Below are 18,912 nucleotides of genomic sequence, written 5' to 3' on the forward strand. Positions count from 1 at the left end.
AAATCTGAAGAGCATCTGTAGCTCTGTGGTAACAGTACGGTGCAAAGGTTTTAGGGCCTAAACATAAAATGAGGATGCTTTCAAAATGAATGGCAAAAATAGTTTTTATTTATCAGATAACTTTATACAAAGTGCAGCAAACAGAAAAAAAGCAGTTCTCCTTAGTACACAGTGTGCACAGTTTTTCAAGGGAGGTAGGCAGGTAGGTGCCAAGTATCTTGGACAGTTCACCACAGTTCCTCTGTGGTTTTAGGCTGTCCCATGTGATCCCAGACTGACTCATGATGTTGAGATCAAGGCTCCAGGGGCCAAGACCAGGACTCTTCTGGTCTCTTAGGGTAGTTCTTTATGACTCTGGATGTATGTTTGTGGTTGTTGTCATGCTGCACAATGAATTTGGGATCAATCAGATGCCTCCCTCTGCCTCTAAACATCATCATGAATCTAAACATTCATTCGCATGTTCCCATCAAATATGATTATATGTATGATATGATGTACAATCATTTGCCAATTATATGACATACAGCATTTTATTCTTTTCTTTTTTTCACTTAAGTTGTCAGCAAGATAATTAACCATATTATCTGCTAATTATATATTAATTGATTGTCTTGATCTATAAAATGTCAGAGTGGTAAAGAAAGTGATCATCCTGAAATAAAGCTCAGGATCATATCTTAAAGTTTGCTTTTGTCCAACCACCAGACCAAAACTGGAATATTCATTTTATTATTACATAAGACAGAGAAAAACAGAAAATCAGTAGAACACAGAAACTAAGTAATGTTCTGGCTGAATTATGCTTTTAGATTAATTGATCATCAAAGTAGTTGAATAATTTTCTTCCACACAACAAATGGATTAATTGAGTAATTGTTTTATCTCTGGTGACAAGTGCAAATATCTCTCCCTATTTCTCTTTTTTCACTCAGTCACTAATGTGTTTTCTCTCCTTTCCTCTCAGCTTCCTTTTCTTCCCTCTGTCACTGCCTCCTCTCTGTCTGTCTGGTGCTTTGCTCCTCTGTCCGCCCATGTAGATCTACAGTCACACTCGAGAGCAGATGTCAGACGTAGAAGCACACATAACTATTACCATACACCCACATACTGTTCATGGACATGTACATTTTCATTTCTAGATTGTTTAATGTACTCTGTTCTGCTGTAATGTAAAATTTATGTACTCTCACCTACTGGGTACAAACCCTGTTTCATTGCTAATTTATACATCTCTCTCTCTCTCTCTCTCTCTGTCTCTGTTCAGTCTCTCTCCTCACTCCGCCCACACTATCATCTGTAGTTAGTTATTCAGCTCATGTACTTATTCTGCTTCTACACCCACACATGCTTCAAACCCTGGCAAAGTTGTGGCTCTACAGTAGCAGCCCTAACACACACAGAAACACTCTTGAGCTTCAACACACACATCCCATATCCACATTTGAAGCTAAACACCATCAAAGCCTCTCAAAATGCCATTCAGCGATTGATTGAATGGCCTGATGGAACCAATTGAATTGTCCCCGACGTGCATGACTGACGCCATTAGGCAATTTTCCAGACAGACGAAAAGCAAGCACTCAGTGGCTGAGAGCCATTTACATCACTGTCTGCTTTCTGCCCATTATGCACAGCACCATCACCTAATGAGCAGTTTAGTTTCTGAAAATTAGGTCTCTGGCTTTTCAAAGATGCAGCACCTATTCTTACAAAATACTCGACACAACCCTGAGGTGCCAAACATGAGACTTTACAGCAGGCACCTTCCTGGACTCATTACACATATAGACTTAAGACTGATAAGGAGAACGACCAATCCCAGCCAATAAATAATTTTCAAGAGAACAAATTACGTCTGCAACAAATACTTATTTTCATTATTGCTAAGTCTGTTCATATTTTTTTGGATGAACTAGCTGATGAAGTCTTCATAATGTTACAATATAATCCAATTAGAAATTCCCAGATCCCAGGTGAAATCTTCAAATACCCTGTTTTGTCCAACCAACATATATGACCCATCTGCTGTTGCATATTGTACCAAATATCTACAAATAATTTTATTTGTTAAATTAAATTTTTGTTTCTTTGTACAAATTTCTTAAATTTTCTTGATTAAAAGTGTCCAGATGTGCATTCTAATACAGATGTGCATGAGCATCTTTTTATATTACTGGTAAGATGAGTTCCTGTCGTATTTTTATTTATTCATGTATTTATCCTTTAAGTTGGTCTGTTTTACTTTCTTACTAAACCAGCAGTCGGTTTGAGCTTGTTCAGGACTGTTGAATTCACACTGACCATCAGACTGACATAAATGTCATAGTGAGTCTGTGCACTCTCACCGTCAGCAGCCACAGTCATTACAAGGTCACAAATGGAAGTGGACAGTTCAGGCCTTGCTAAGCAGTTTTGACCCTGCTCTCAAAAGGGAAACACTGAGCTGTGTATACGTTTTATATATGTGTGTGTGTGTGTGTGTAACAGGTAAAGCTGTGGTGCTTGCTGTCGGTTTCTGTGAATATATTTGTCACACAGTCAGATGGATGACAGTGTAACCCTCTTCTCTTTCTCAGACCTTCACAGCTTGGTGCAACTCCCACTTGAGGAAGGCTGGGACACAGATTGAGAACATTGAAGAGGATTTCAGAAATGGCCTCAAACTCATGCTGCTGCTGGAGGTCATATCAGGTGGATCTCATCAACACACACACGTTTGTTTGGTTATTTAGCCATCGTTGATGATATACTGTGGTCATCTATGATGTAATGCCGTCTGGAAACTCTAAGATTGCAGAGAAGATGCATTTTGGTGATCGTTTTAGATTTATAACCTCATTGTCACAGTTTCTTAATTGCTTAAGACATAATTCTACAAGAAGTGTCATTTTTCTAATTTTTCTTCCTTATTCATCTTGTATCCATCATCATTTCACCCATAATTTTTCTCAGTTATAACAATTTACTCACTAGCATAATTTCAGAGGTAGAGGGAGAGAGTGACACCACTATCCAACACTTGTAATCACAAGAGATGTCCATTTTTTAAAAAATGTTGGGGAAAAAAATAGTGAAAATGAAGGTGAAAATACAAATTACTACAAACTCACTTTTGAAATGCTTTTTTTTTTGGGAGCCTTATCTTAACCAATATACTCTAAATGTACTGAAAGACAAACCCTGATTAATATGTAAACATTAAGGCTCTAAATAATAATTATTCTTTTTTATCTTCTTTTCAAATGTATTTTTATTGATATTTTCTGGCAAACTTCTGATTATTTTCATTGTCGTTTAATCTGCAGTTTACATTAGTCCAAAAGAGTAAAAGGTGACCCCTTTAGGTGTTTTGTTTTGTCCAATCGACAGTCCAAGAACCAATGAGATTCAGTTTAGAGTGATATAGAAAACTCAGCAAACCGCCACTTTTCAGAAGCTGGAACCTGCAGAATGTTTCACACTTTTGTTTTGAAGATTAACTTAAATAATGAATTGATTATTAAAATCTCTTTGTCTTTTAGGCGAGAGGCTGCCCAAACCCGACAAAGGCAAGATGCGTTTCCACAAGATCGCCAACGTGAATAAAGCCCTTGACTTCATCTGCAGCAAGGGGGTCAAGCTGGTGTCTATTGGTGCTGAGGGTGAGAGTTCTGTCCTTGAAGACATTATTTTCCTCCCTCTGCTACCCATTTTCTTCCCCTTTAATTAATACACTAACGTCACATAGTATTTGCTTTTCTTGGACCTATTTTTGAGCACCAGATGGCTGCTGAAGTTTACAGCGTCAGGAGAATTCAGATGAGCTGGCAGTGACAGGAAAGTAAAGGACAGTTCATCCAACTGGGAACAAAGATGAGGAATTGGCTGCAATACACAAGTGTTTCTAATATATTCTGAAACATTTTAATTTACTCTAAGTGACCTTATTTGTTGGAAGCTATCCTTTATCAGACTTGACTTGAAATTGTATTTTAGTTAGATACTTTATGGAAACTGTGTCCTGGATGGAAGAACAAGCTCTAAACAATATTAGCATTTAAATTTTCATTATTTAATAAAATTAAATGCTTTTACAGGAAAATAGTGGACATGCTAAAGTTACTGTAAAAAAAACCAACAACAACGATCATAAATGCTCTATGCTGTTGTGTAGATCATATTTTCACAGTCAGATTTTGTGTGATAACCCTCTGAATCTTGACTCTGAGGTTAAACTGACTATAAGTTCAGTGGGGTAAAAACAGTTGAGACAGCTCATGAAAACATGCTGAGAGGTTCACAGCATTCACATCGCAGCACTTCAAAAGCAGTTAGTGGATTTTTGTGAGACTTCAATTTTCCTCACTCTAATTGCAGTCAAGATTTCAGGCTTTCAAGGCTTCAGGCTTCATGAAATTCAATTTGTCTCAACAGCAATGCCTTCTAACAGCATACAATTAAACTTCTAACCTTAGAGAGAGTCATGAGTGAAAGGTCTGATTATGGTATTTATATGTTTCGTCTATTGCCATGTTTAATACTATGTTCCTGTGTGTTGTGTATGTTTTTGCAGAAATTGTTGACGGTAATGTGAAGATGACCCTTGGTATGATCTGGACCATCATCCTGCGCTTTGCCATCCAGGACATCTCTGTGGAAGGTGTGTGTTTACAGCAACTAACACTAGCTTTTATAAGTTTACTCATTTCACATTCAAAACAACTTCAACATGTGTAACATGCAATAATTTTTTTTGTGTTAAAGTGTTAAATAGTTCAAGCAATAGTAAAACCATAACTTATCATTCTTTTGTTTTGGTATAGAATTTTAGTGGTGCTGGAAGGTGGATTATGGTTCTGCAGGTCTAGAAAAATCTGCTGGGAGAAGTTGCATATTTATAAACTTAAAGCAGAATTGTTTGGACCGTAGATTGTGCTGTTTTTTTTGTGGAGTTTCAGTCCGCACCATGAAACCTGTAGTACACACTGTCACTGCTGCGAGCTGCAGTAGCTACAGAACTCATCCTCTCAGGATGAGCAAGTGCCGATTTTAGGAAAGAACTTCAACTAGTTAGTCCATCCATGCTTTTTATGACGCCTATTAGAGACCCAGACATATTAATTTAAGTAATTATAAAACTAGGAATTATTGTTGTATCCAGCAGGAAAGTACTGAAACTGTAATAAAATAATAATAATTCTAGGCCACATTGTCCCTTGACTGGTTTTCCGTCATACTCATACTGAAACTGGTATTAAATTTATTTCTATGTGGTATTAAATAAGGTCTTAAAAAGTCTTGGTGATCTATGCTAAGCTACCTGTGCTAGGTGGCAGCTGGTTGTAGCTTCATATTTAACAGACAGATAAGAGTGGTGTCAAATTTAGTCCACATGAAAGAGCATTGATAACACTTGATTATTTCTGGAGGCGATTTTGGATAAACACCACTGAAGCTGACTATCATCCCCATGTCTCTCATGTGAGCACAACACACAGTCCCAGTTTCTCTTTGTTGTGTCAGTCAGAATTTCACACACTAACATAGGAGAGAAATCAGTTTTTCGCTTGATTTTATTTTTTTTTTACACACACAAACAAACAACACTGAATACTTCTTATGTCTTGAAGTAGCGTAAAAGTCAAGAAATTTCATACTTCAGGGACCGACATCACAAACATGGTGATACTGGTGACATGGTGTACTTGGTGCACAAAAACACATTCATATTGTACACACTTAGCTTATTTACACACAGAGTTTCATACGTCAGTCACATGTTTAAACTCTGAGGACATACAGACCTCACTGACCTGAGATACTGCTCAGTGATGTTTATTTACTGCACAATTTTATTCCTTCCCTCCCACAAATTTCCCTGAACTTCCCTGAAGGTCAATTCACAATAAATTTTTGTTTATAAAGACTCAGACCTTGTTCACCCTGTCCTTCCTCACACCTCCGACCCTCACCTTCAAGTCATCTTCTTTCACTCTTTTTATTGCTGTTGCTCTTCATTATCTTCTGTTGTGATATAGCTTGACTGCCTTTGCCACCAACCTCCTAACCTCTCATAATGCACTGTTCCTCTGCCAGTGCAGGAAAGTATCTATAAACCTCCAGCTGCACTAGCTTGACTCTAAAAATGAAGGTCAGCTACAGCCAAACCTTCCCTCATTTAACCATTTTGCATCTCTTTCAAGATTTCTCTACATCATATATCCACTTTACACCATTTAATTTGTCCCTTCTTCCTCTAATGTGTCATCCTTCATTAGTCAAAACTCAGTTTAGTCAAAAATTAGTCACCATCTCTTTCATCCTGCATCTCCCACTCCTCTTCCTCTACTTGCCATGATTCAAAAAGGCAACTTCCCTTCCTTATTGAAGAATAATGTTTTAATAAAATGCGTTTCTAAAATGCTCACTATCCCCCCCCTTTCTCTTTGCAGAGACCTCTGCTAAGGAGGGTCTGCTGCTGTGGTGCCAGAGGAAGACTGCCCCCTACAGGAACGTCAACGTGCAGAACTTCCACATCAGGTGGGTCAACAACACCGAACTGTGGCATTACCAGGGAACTGCAGCCATTTATCTTTTTGTTTTACCCAGTTTTTTTGCCTCTCTTTTTCAAATCTGTTGGCGTCTTTGTGTTAGTTTGGATAATTCACTCCACTCTCCTCCCTCCCCTTGTATCTTTCTTCATTGTTTCATTACCCACAATTTTTGCTTTTCCTTTTTATCTTCATCTTTTGTCTTATGATTCTTCTCTGAAACGTCTACTCTTTTGTTTCCTCCCTGGTGTTTCTCACACTTCCTATTCATGTGTGCTGTCTCTTTCCACCTCCTCCTCCTCTTCCTCCTGTTCTTGTGGCTCAGTTGGAAGGACGGCCTGGCTCTGTGCGCCCTCATCCACAGACACAGACCTGACCTCATTGACTACTCCAAACTGAGAAAGGTGCCCTGTCCTCCCTTCTTCTTTTCCCGTGTTGATCTAATTTCTTTGCTCTGAATCATGGTTTATACTGTGTTTCTGCAGCTGTTTGTTCATTAATCTCATTACTTTGTTTTTGTGCTATTAACTATATCTGTGCAAGATATGCAGTCTAGTATTTTGCAGCACTTAATGTTGCAATATTAAATCTTTTGTAGATGTGAAACATAAGTTTAAATATCGTGCCTGCCCTGCCTTATAGGCCAGTGGTTCAAATCTGGAGTATTACTAATGAAAGTAATATATCGGACTATCGTTGAGCCCTTTTTTTTATTAATTAGATTAGAACAATTGAAAAAATATTACAAAAAGAGCAGCATTTGTTTTGTCCAGACCTGTGTTCCTTTTCTGTGTGGATGAATAGCAAAGAAGACAGCAGCCATCTAAAATTTTTTTGACGTGTTGGATTAAAAACAACAGAACAAACAGCAGCAGCAGAAATGGGATCATCACACTTATTGTTTGGCTGCCAAAAACCTCTTGAGATTGAAATGTTGCTTTGTTACATCTCTCTGGAGCTGTCAGTTCAGTTTGTGAAGCTCAGTTTCCTTCCTCTCGGTGTGGATGGTGACATTAACGCTTGTTATGATTATGTGGTCAGTATCATTAGGTAAACTACACTGTGAATGTCTGACTACTTCTGTGTGTCTGTAGGATGACCCTATTGGTAACCTGAACACTGCCTTCGAGGTGGCTGAGAAGTTCCTGGACATCCCCAAGATGCTTGATGCTGAAGGTGAGGCTGCAAAACTGTGAGAGAACTGGGGTTCGAGTTACGGGGGACCTTAATTCAGAAAAACAGGAATTAATGATCTTGTTAATTCAGAAATACAGAACTCATCTCGTTCATTCAAAAAAACGGAACTTATCTTGTGAATTCAGGAAACAGGAATTAATTATCTCGTTAATTCTGAAAAACAGAACTTGTAAATTCAGAAAAACAGGAATTAATTATCTTGTTATTTCAGAAAAACAAGATTTATCTCGTTAATTCAGAAAAATAGGACTTCTCTTGTTATTTCAGAAAAAGGGGATTTCTCTCTAACTTGGGCCCCCCAAAAGAGGTAAAAACAGTTTATATACTTACCTGTAATTGTAAATATTACAATATATTTCCCATATACATGCCTGAAAGAATCTTGCAATACTATCTCAGACACCCCTAAAGTGGACAATACCACTTCTCTTGAACGTCTTGTCTACCTGCCACACTCCATCAGGGCTGTTGTAGTTGAGCTCCGTCTCCTTCATTATCATAACATCAAATCACACTTGTATTTTGTTAATCTCCCAGAAAACCTAATAGTGTATTGTAGCTTATACAGTCTCTAATGGTGCAAGTAGCACAATTAGACACTCGGTAAAATAATTTTGCTCCGTGGTAAGTTTAAGGTCGCTGACGGCACACAGACAGATGAGACAGAGCAGCAGCGAGTTCTTCAGACCATCACAGCAAAGTGAGAAATATCCACAATTCTGTTAATGTCACTTATTCCTCGCTGCTGTTCCTCCCATGCTGTGCGTATGCAGGAAGGTGTGTGAGCTGGTTACTACGGTTATGCCGACGCTGACCCCCGAGAAAAAGTTGATCCCCCTGATTGTCCTTGTATAATTTGCACTCAAGAGACAACAGTGAGACTGAGAAAACCTCTGCAGGAACTTGTCTGTGGTATTAGCACTGGCACACTCTGATAATGCTGCACAGAATATGGTGGCAGATGGCACAAGGACGGGAGGTCCTTCTTACTTGAAATTTAACCATCTGCATAAAAAATCAATGCATTTTAAATCACTTTAAAAGCATCTTTTGAAGCACTAAGTTCTGACCTCAGAAATATTTTGTTGGCATATCTCCTAAGATGACTCATAAAAACAACAGTAAATCATAATGTTCTTTATTTTATGCTAACAGTGACTTTTGTCATTTTATTCTTGAATTAAAAAAGATCTTAAATCATTGTATTTTTTTTTACTAATACCTTTTTATAAAAGCCAAACAAACAAAGGTACAGTGGGACCCCTTTGCACATAAGGTTTAATTAGGTATAATAATACTTTGACTTTGTTTTTTTCCTCACTAAGGACTTTTCAAAAGCTGTTTATAATGTTTTAATGTTATCCTTGATATTTCTTTGCCCTCAGATATTGTGAACACACCCAAACCTGATGAGAAGGCCATCATGACCTATGTGTCCTGCTTCTACCACGCCTTCGCCGGTGCTGAGCAGGTCAGAGACTATTTTATTTTTTTATTGAATACACTAATATTTTTACTACTGTGTTGTATTTTGACCATGTTGTTTGAGGTGTAATAATTTATGATAGTATGTAAGTCTGAATGAATAAATGTGAGAAATATCTGAATTTTATTTATCGTGAATTTGTTATTAAATGTTGCTACTCTCTCACTCTCAGGCTGAGACAGCTGCCAACCGTATCTGCAAGGTGCTGGCCGTCAACCAGGAGAATGAGAAACTGATGGAGGAGTACGAGAAGCTGGCCAGCGAGGTGAGAAACCGCTGTAACCAAATACTCCCACTCTCAGTCTGTACTGCACATCCTCCTCTGCAGCAGCACTTTAATGTTCCCTCAGGTTAAACTCACTGCTTCTCTCTAAGCTTTCTGATCCTCCTTTACACGACACAGCTCTAAAAACACTGCAGGCAAATCAATAGTGTGCTCATAAGTGAAAGACCAAAGTGTCACAGTAACAGAAGAGCAGCCAAGAGCAATAAACATTTACAATATACAGACATGAAGACAATAGTATTCTGTCTTAAGTCTTACTTACTGTATAGCCAAAGAACTCATAGTGTTCAACTTATAATGGCATGATATTAGAAAAAAAAGTTTTTTAATTTTTGGATTTGTAAATATCTGAAACATTTCACTGATCAGTTTTCAACATCAGTTAATTTTCTTTTCCTTGACTGAAACATTAACGCACCTCTTGAAGGATCAGTGGAGGTACGAGGGATTAGGAGGCCAACAGCCAACCGACATAGAAAATGTTGTAATCCTTGTATAATTTTGAAAATACTTGTGTAGAGAAATGGTAAAGAAATGGAATAGCTGAGCTGAGATCTAAAATCCATAGACAGTCAACCTAAACTAGCTTTGTTGTGGCCAATGAGACATAAATTAACCCAAATCCAGACTTTCTGCACTAAAGATGTACACATGACACAGCTCTGAAATATCCCCCAGGAAGGTAGAGTGATAGTTACAGGACAGTAGGGATATAAAACGTATTATAACTAATACAGAGAAGAACAAACCAAACCCTCTGAATAATCATTTGAATAATCTTCACATCTCCCTGGTCTCTCCAGCTGCTCGAGTGGATCCGCCGCACCATCCCCTGGCTGGAGAACCGCGTGCCGGAGCAGACCATGCGCTCCATGCAGCAGAAGCTGGAGGATTTCCGTGACTACCGCCGCGTCCACAAGCCACCCCGTGTGCAGGAGAAATGCCAGCTGGAGATCAACTTCAACACCCTGCAGACCAAGCTGAGGCTCAGCAACAGGCCTGCCTTCATGCCCTCCGAGGGCAAGATGGTGTCGGTGAGCAGGATTTTTAGCTTAGCGTGTGGTTGTGGCTGCACAGCATCACGGTGGATTTTCAGGCTTGCACAGCAGTTGAGGGGTTACTTCCTCCTTTGCTTTCCATCCCTAAAGCTTGTAAAATCCTCTTAAAACCCCAATGCTTTGTGATCCAACAAAAGCAAGCCTGTTCTCTTAGTTCCTTAAAAGTTGACATCAAAGAGATACAAAGTCTTCACTCAGCAACAGAAATGTAAAGTTGTGAAACAGACAAAAAGCTAGAAAGACTGGAAAAGGGCGCCATCAGAAGGAAAAGGGTTGGATAGTTCACTTTTAATTCAGCTGAAATGCAAGAAGCTTCATTTCATTAGGCTCATGATAAGCTTTTCAAATCTCCCTGTGATTTACATACATATGAAAAAGTTCTCAAGGCATACATTTTTATCAGACACATTCTGAAAAGATACCACCTGAAGTCAGTGAGTCAACCTCCAAACCATTAGTTCCCTCAAACAGTTGCCAGTACCAGGTAAAAAATTCTTCTTCTCAACAAATCAGAGTGATGATAAATCCTGTCTCCTCCAGGATATTGCCAATGCCTGGAAGGGTCTGGAGCAGGTGGAGAAGGGCTACGAGGAATGGCTGCTGACTGAGATCCGGCGTCTGGAGAGACTTGACCACCTGGCTGAGAAGTTCAAGCAGAAGTGCTCCATGCACGAGGCGTGGACTGCAGGTAAGGACAAAGTGAAGGTATGAAAGGAGAAAGACACAACTTTCAGGATGTTGGCTTTCTGTTTGGAGTTTTCCCGCTCATAATGACTCTTGTTGCTCTGTTTACCAAATAAATGCAAATCAGATGCACAGGAGACTTTAATTAAAAGTAGGCATTTGGTGTTATCAGTCAGTTCAAATTTAAATTCTGACCTTTTTTTAGTTTCTTACTCCTTCATCTCACCTCCATTTTTTTCACTCTACACTATCTAATAAAGCAAACATATCACATAATAATCATAAAAACAGATAGAATTGTGATAATTGACATGGTTTAAATGTTATAGAGTTATAAAGTAATTTATGGGGATAATAAAATGCCCGTTGAGTCAGAGAAACAGGGTAACTGTGGTGGAGAAAGGACAAAAAAATCAAGATGTGAGCTGTACAAATTTGCCACTGCAGATCAAACATCTGTGTTTCAGGTAAGGAGGACCTGCTCTCCCAAAAGGACTACGAGTCGGCCTCTCTGATGGAGATCAGAGCCCTTATGAGGAAGCACGAGGCCTTCGAGAGCGACCTCGCCGCTCACCAGGACAGAGTGGAGCAGATCGCTGCCATCGCCCAGGAGCTGAAGTAAGACGCAGGGAAGAGGAGAGAGAGGCTGGGAATTGCGCAAGTGTTTGGAAGTGTTATGTGCCAGGAAAGGCAGAAGAAACTACTTTTGTATTGGAGTTCAGTTTTCTTTGGGATTTTTACTCAGTATTTTATTGGTGGGGAGGAGGTTTCTAATGTTCAGGTCATGTGGAGAAACAGGAAATAACTGTGATAGAGAGCGGGAGAAATGGGAAGGAATGAGAAGAGAGATTATGTTAATTTTAGGCAAGAGGGCTGATTTGGGAACAGTAGGAGGTACAGGAGAGGAGGAGGAGGAGGAAGAGAGTGCCTGAAGTGTGTCAGGAGTCCTAATGGTCAGGATGGGAGAATACAGTGAAGAACAAAAGATGCAACAGATAAGTGTAAATTAATGAGAGGGATAAAAAGATGAAAGGATGGTTCATGAAAGAGCAGAAACCTCTGATCTCACTATTTCCTTATTCCACACCACTCCTCAGGGCTTTTCTCACAGATAGTTTTGAGATGAAGTCTTTGATGCTATATACAGTATAATAAGAGCTGTTCAGCACCATAATACTGAATATGTATGCATGCCACCCATAATTTATCAGCATTTCAAAAACAGACATTATGTCCTGAAAAGCAAAATGTTCTCAGACGACCCCTCAGTTGCAGGAAAAGGTAAAAATCCAGTGAGTATAACAGCATTAAATATTTTAATGTAAAATAAAAATATTCAGACAGCGAAGGGATTTTGTTTGTAAACCACTTTTTTTGTTTTTACTTTACCCTGCAATGCTGATTATTTATTACAGTTACAATAAGGTAGGAAGTAACTAATGAATTGGATTTTAGAGTTACTATAACAGTCATGCTTATGTGTTGAATTGAAATGATACAGTTTCAACAGGAACTAAACTATCATAAATATACATTAGATGGAAATCCGATTGTCAGACTTTCTTCTATTTAATTCTTCATGACTATCGACCACTAATGGTGTTTTTACTCTCGTCTCCTCCAGTGAGCTGGACTACCATGATGCTGCCACAGTCAACGCCCGCTGCCAAGGCATCTGTGACCAGTGGGACAACCTGGGCACCCTCACCCAGAAGAGGAGGGACTCACTGGAGGTAAACCTGAAACACTCACACACACAAAAAAAAAACTTTATGGTAACATGCATCATTTCTGCTTTTAACACTAATGTTGATTCATCTTTGTCGTTGGGGTTATAAAAGACCATTTAATTATCTGCTTCTACGTTAAATTAATCAGAAATGAGCAGTTAGTGAAAATAATTGAAATATTTTAGTGATATGGGAAACAAAATGCCCAGGTGACCACAAACTGCAGACTAAATACACATTTTCTGGCTGTCCACACCTTTGGTTTGGTATTATGAGTGTGCTTGTGTTGCTGTGTCTGTAGCGTGTGGAGAAACTGTGGGAGACTATTGACCAGCTGTATCTGGAGTTTGCCAAGAGGGCAGCACCCTTCAACAACTGGATGGATGGAGCCATGGAGGACCTGCAGGACATGTTCATTGTCCACAGCATTGAGGAGATCCAGGTACACACAGCACCATTCATGAACACACACACACGACATTTATTCTGTGTTGTTTGAATAGTTGTATATTTTATATCTTTTATGTGTAATCAGGACTCTGCCACAGAGTTATTACCTAATGTGTTCTGTGAATCATTTGCCAGAAAACAAATAACACAATAATCACAATACACTTCAAACAAAATGAATCAGTGCTGTCAGTTTGTTCAGGTTTAGATACTCACTTTTCAACCTTTGCATTAAAAAGAGTTGGAGTCACTGCATCAAAAAATCCATAAATCCAATTATTCAAGTCTAAAATCTGCTTTTCTCTAATTGACACAGCACCTTGTAGCTGCTATATTACATCTGAATTGTCCTAAAAAAAAAACTAGTAACCATTTGCACTGACAGGAATCTATTAATGCTGGTAATTGAAAGAAAGTAACAGGTAACAATATATCAGTGATCCTCACTGGCAGATTTATAATTTAATGTGTCAGACCTGCAACAGATGGAGGTCAGAAAATTCAGTCATTTGATATGTGATAGTCGGCTGCAGTACAAGATGAAATTCAGGAGCTAACTTCTCCAGGAAATTATGTTTCAGTTCTGTGCAGATGCACATAAATGACTTTTTCTAGTCCATTTGAAAGAAAGAAATAATATACAATGCAAAATATATATGTTGCATGAGAAAAGAGTACACACATAAATCCTGTATATAAAAATAAATAATGTATCTAAGATATCTTCCTCATCTCCTCTGATCACAGAGTCTGATCACCGCTCACGACCAGTTCAAAGCCACTCTGCCTGAGGCTGACAAGGAGCGCATGGCCACCATCGGCATCCACAATGAGATCCTGAAGATCGCTCAGACCTACGGCATCAAGCTGTCCGGAATCAACCCTTACACCAACCTCAGCATCCAGGACATCAGCAACAAGTGGGACACTGTGAGTCACAGCAGACACACCTGAGAATCATCACATGGGATTCACAGTTAAGGAGTAGCAATGGGAAATAAACTGCTGTAGATGATTTATTGAAACTTAAGCCTTTGGAATCGGCTTTGTGTACGTTGATGTTGTGTGAACAGGAAATGTCAACCTAACTTACTCTGTGCATTGCATTTGGTCATCGGGCTACTAATAAGACCAGTACATACATAGCGACAGATCAGAAATAGTGCAGTACATTTAGGTTAGAGCGACACTCAACACTGCAGGCTGCCATCCCTCAGGGGAAATCAAAATAGCTGCAAAGCACAACCTGTCAGTGCAGCTGCAGTTTGACACACGTCAGACCATCTGTGCTGAAAAAATAGATTTGTTTCTGTGGCAATCATGTCATAACTACTTGGTTCATTTCTCAACAAGCTTAACTAGAATGGAATGACACATCATTTCCAAACATCACTAAATTCCTATGGCTTCTGTGATTGCTACTGAAAGAAAATACTTGATTTGGATAAATATATAAACTGTCAACTTTATGTAAATTGTGGCTAAAAATATATTTTGATGTTATAAATGGTTTGAAAGAGTTGCACCAGGAAAGCAAGAACACATTTTTCTTTTGGTACCTTTTAGTTTACATAACTGTACTGTACATAACTTTATATTTGATTTGTCCACAGGTGAAGCACCTTGTGCCCCTCAGAGACCAAATGCTCCAGGAGGAGGTGGCCAGACAGCAGGCCAACGAGAGACTGAGGCGCCAGTTTGCTGCCCAGGCCAACATCATCGGACCCTGGATTCAAACCAAGATGGAGGTACGGTGTTTCTGTATCACTGGAGAAGGAAACTCCAGTTTTACCTCATGTAGCCTGATAATGTCAGATTCAAACAGAAGTAATGGCTGCAGTTGCCAAAATATAAAATACCCAAAAAAAGGAACTTGAATTTTTAGTTGAGATACTGGTGCATATAGAATATTGACAACTTTGGAGTTTTATAATAAAATGACACTTTATTGATTCTAGTGGTGAAACACTGAGCATGAAAAAACAAAAGGCACAGCAATAAAACATAAAAAGGCAATAAAACAGACAAAATAATACAACAAAGCAATACAGAAAATACATGCTCCTTTGAGTTTGTAATTATCAAACAAGTTAAAGTTAGTTATTAGATTATCATGATTTCATTTTAGTTCCTGATCAGGTGTCAGTCTCGATGGGTCATTCAAAAGCAGATTTGAGTATATACACACACACCTGTTATAGAGGAGCAACAGGGCTGCATGTTGAACACAAAGATAAAATGCTGCTTCACTGCAGATATGACAACATGTATAAAGACTTTGTTTCACTGACATACTCTACTTCTGTTTCCTGCCTCTGCACACCTGCAGGAGATCAGCCACGTGTCAGTGGACATCGCCGGCTCCCTGGAGGAACAGATGAACAGCCTGAAGCAGTACGAGCAGAACATCATCAACTACAAATCCAACATCGACAAGCTGGAGGGAGACCACCAGCTCAGCCAGGAGTCCCTCATCTTCGACAACAAGCACACCAACTACACCATGGAGGTACAGTGAACTTCAACGATCTGACTCCACATTTCCCATCTGTTCTGTTTCTTTTCCATGTCTCACAGGGGTGTTAATCTGTTTTCCCTCCACCACTGCAGCATATCCGCGTGGGCTGGGAGCAGCTGCTCACCACCATCGCCAGAACCATCAACGAGGTGGAGAACCAGATCCTGACCCGCGACGCCAAGGGCATCAGCCAGGAGCAGCTCAACGAGTTCAGAGCTTCCTTCAATCACTTCGACAGGGTGAGGTGTTCGAACAGCCACCATAAATGAATTTCACACTATATATGGCCAAGATATTGATGAAAATATGGTTGACTTAAAGTTTGTACTAGTGTCAGTAGAAAGGTCCACAGAGGACAAAGCAGGAAAGTGTTCATGTCTATTTTTTAAACATCAAAATCAGTTTGACAGATACGCACGCATCCCCCCCCCCCCCCCTTTTCTATAAGTTTCAGGATCACTAGATTTATCATTTAATACTCAGTGTTGTGGCACCACAGATCTTGTTCTATTATATCTATTTGTTCCAACAATTAATCTACTGATGTATTTTTCTTTTGCAGAAGAGAAACGGCATGATGGACCCAGACGACTTCCGTGCCTGCCTCATCTCCATGGGTTACGATCTGGTCAGTGCAAAGTCTGAATTTTCAGGGCAAAATGACTCTAATATCGACTTAAACTTCACTTGTTTAAGGAATTTAAAAAAATAAAAAATCTAGGTTGTCTCGCCCTGTATACATACATACATAATGAGTGGATATAAAATAGTGAGAGGTCAATTATATAGGAAAGATGTTTAATAAGTGATACATCCTTTCCTCTCCGACAGGGTGAGGTTGAGTTTGCTCGTATCATGACCCTGGTGGACCCCAACAACACAGGCGTGGTGACCTTCCAGGCCTTCATCGACTTCATGACCCGCGAGACCGCTGAGACAGACACTGCAGAACAGGTCATGGCCTCCTTCAAGATTCTGGCCTCAGATAAGGTACGTCACCAAATACAGCATCCTGTCAGCTTCACACCAGGGAAGATCTAAGCTAATAATCAGACTTAACATCAGTTCCAGCTGATGAACAGTTATTATATTCTTACAAACGAGATGAGATTTAGTCACTACAGAAATACTAAACTATGTTTGAGGTAAATAGAAACGCTTTCACCATTACAGTATGTCCTCCCAGGATGTGTCTTGTCACAATTAACAAACACAAACAAATTTAAAGGATCTCTATAAAGATGGTTAGTTATGTAAAGAGTATATCAGTATTGGTGATGAGGAATAAGTCCATAAGCATCTTTATCACAAACAGTGAAAATGGGTAGAGGAGAAATCTAACCACTCCCCTGCTGGATGTATGTACACATTTACAATAATCAGTCTGCCACAGTGGATGTAAGCATCCTGATTGTCACTGTTCAGATCTCAGTAATCAGTTAGATGAGTGAAGTGTTATTACCAATAACAACAACAAGTTCCCTTTAAATCCGGAATGATCAGTTTCTCCGTTGCTGTTTTGTCTTAAGAGTGAAACACCGGTAACTTATTGATGAGCAGTTAAAAAGTAAAAAGTACGTTGGTTCAGTGTGTGGAAATGTGAGTTGAGAGAAGGCCCTGCGCTCAGTCAACATTAGTCACTGGTCTTATCTAATCCTCACTGATGCATCAGTGGATTTGTGCTATGGGCCACTACAACTCGACTTGTTGCCTCCGTAAATCTCACCTCTCCTCTCCTCCCTCCAGAGTTACATCACAGTGGATGAGCTGCGCAGGGAGCTGCCACCCGAGCAGGCCGAGTACTGCATCAGCCGCATGACCAGGTACATCGGACCCGAGAGCCCCCCCGGCGCCCTGGACTACATCTCCTTCTCCAGCGCCCTCTATGGAGAGAGCGACTTATAAACACAGCTGCTTCTCTTCACCTCCTCCTCTTATCCCCTCTTCCCAGCTCCCCCTATTTCTCCTGTTTGGAGAGAGCAATTTAAACCCTTCCACTGTCCTTCTATACGCTTTGTTCTGATCATCTTTTCCTCTTTTAAATCTTAACTTCCTCCCCCTTCACTCATCCTTCTCCCAGCTCTTTCCATCCCTCGTAAACACTGCCTAGAGAGGGTGAGAGTAGAAGACTCTGCTCAAATCTTAGAGACTGTTTGGCCTGTCCCTCATTTCTGTTCGAGTGCCTTTAAAAACCAGAAGTGAGCCAGGTATTGCACTGAACTTATGTAAGCAGCATACATATAACATACCTGCCTTTAGGAGCTGTTCAACAGAAGGTGGTGATGAGGGAGAAAGAAGTTTGAAAGATCTTACACTGAGCAAAGCCTCCTGCTCTCCGCCCTCTCTCTGAGATGACATATTTTTTTGTAGAAGGGTAATTAAAGAAGAAAACGTGATAAAAAAGCTGGTTGGTCAGTTGGCTTGGTTGGTTGTGTATTTGTGCAGATGCATGCTATGTTGAAGTTTAGAAATGCTGTCTTTGTGAGTCTCTGACTCCTTCCTTAATCACACACAAACCCAAACCACATCATCAGGAGCCAGAGGAGCGAAGCGAGTCAGGTGCCACGATGTTACAAAGCCAGTCGAACACTGAATAATCTCACTCTGGAAAAAAAAAAACAAAACAAAAAAAAAACAAAAACCTCAGCACTGTGAAACGTGAACGTTAGCAAAGATTAAACCTGGAGATCTTAAAACCTTATGAAGCTCAGAAACAAACTGAGGATGAACGAGAGCATCTAAACTGAAGCACTGAATATTAAATAAAGACTAAACAGAGAGAGCAGCTCAAAGCAAAGCACTGTGGGTAAATGTAGACAAAGAGAGGGCCATGGCTGGATGGGGACTCAAGAAGGACGACAGTGAGAACGATCCCACACACCTCTCTCCTCTCTATCCAAACTCCTCGCGCTAAATTGAAAGTGACGTGGAGGAGGGACGCAGACAGAGAGAGGTGTCGAGCGGAGAGAG

The 18,912-nt window shown here is 39.8% G+C and overlaps 1 protein-coding gene across 2 annotated transcripts in view; it reads left to right on the forward strand.

The window, feature by feature from the left end:
• The window catches only part of actn3b (actinin alpha 3b), a 34,530-nt gene extending 15,947 nt beyond the window's left edge, over positions 1-18,583 (forward strand). For both annotated transcript variants that reach the window (XM_071459187.1, XM_071459189.1), the window contains exons 2-21: positions 2,580-2,694; positions 3,525-3,644; positions 4,556-4,642; positions 6,435-6,522; positions 6,859-6,937; positions 7,628-7,709; positions 9,116-9,201; positions 9,389-9,481; positions 10,306-10,536; positions 11,101-11,248; positions 11,712-11,862; positions 12,869-12,977; positions 13,276-13,416; positions 14,172-14,354; positions 15,038-15,172; positions 15,754-15,933; positions 16,035-16,181; positions 16,505-16,570; positions 16,774-16,932; positions 17,689-18,583. In XM_071459187.1, the coding sequence (XP_071315288.1) occupies positions 2,580-2,694; positions 3,525-3,644; positions 4,556-4,642; positions 6,435-6,522; positions 6,859-6,937; positions 7,628-7,709; positions 9,116-9,201; positions 9,389-9,481; positions 10,306-10,536; positions 11,101-11,248; positions 11,712-11,862; positions 12,869-12,977; positions 13,276-13,416; positions 14,172-14,354; positions 15,038-15,172; positions 15,754-15,933; positions 16,035-16,181; positions 16,505-16,570; positions 16,774-16,932; positions 17,689-17,847 (2,559 nt within the window). In that variant the 3' untranslated portion in view covers positions 17,848-18,583. The remainder of the gene's footprint in view (positions 1-2,579; positions 2,695-3,524; positions 3,645-4,555; positions 4,643-6,434; positions 6,523-6,858; positions 6,938-7,627; positions 7,710-9,115; positions 9,202-9,388; positions 9,482-10,305; positions 10,537-11,100; positions 11,249-11,711; positions 11,863-12,868; positions 12,978-13,275; positions 13,417-14,171; positions 14,355-15,037; positions 15,173-15,753; positions 15,934-16,034; positions 16,182-16,504; positions 16,571-16,773; positions 16,933-17,688) is intronic.
• Positions 18,584-18,912: the final 329 nt, after the last annotated feature.

This window comes from Trachinotus anak, unplaced genomic scaffold, assembly GCF_046630095.1.
Source record: "Trachinotus anak isolate AG129_WGS33_773 ecotype Australia unplaced genomic scaffold, CSIRO_AGI_Tana_v1 ptg000023l, whole genome shotgun sequence".
In the NCBI taxonomy this organism is placed as follows: Eukaryota; Metazoa; Chordata; class Actinopteri; order Carangiformes; family Carangidae; genus Trachinotus; species Trachinotus anak.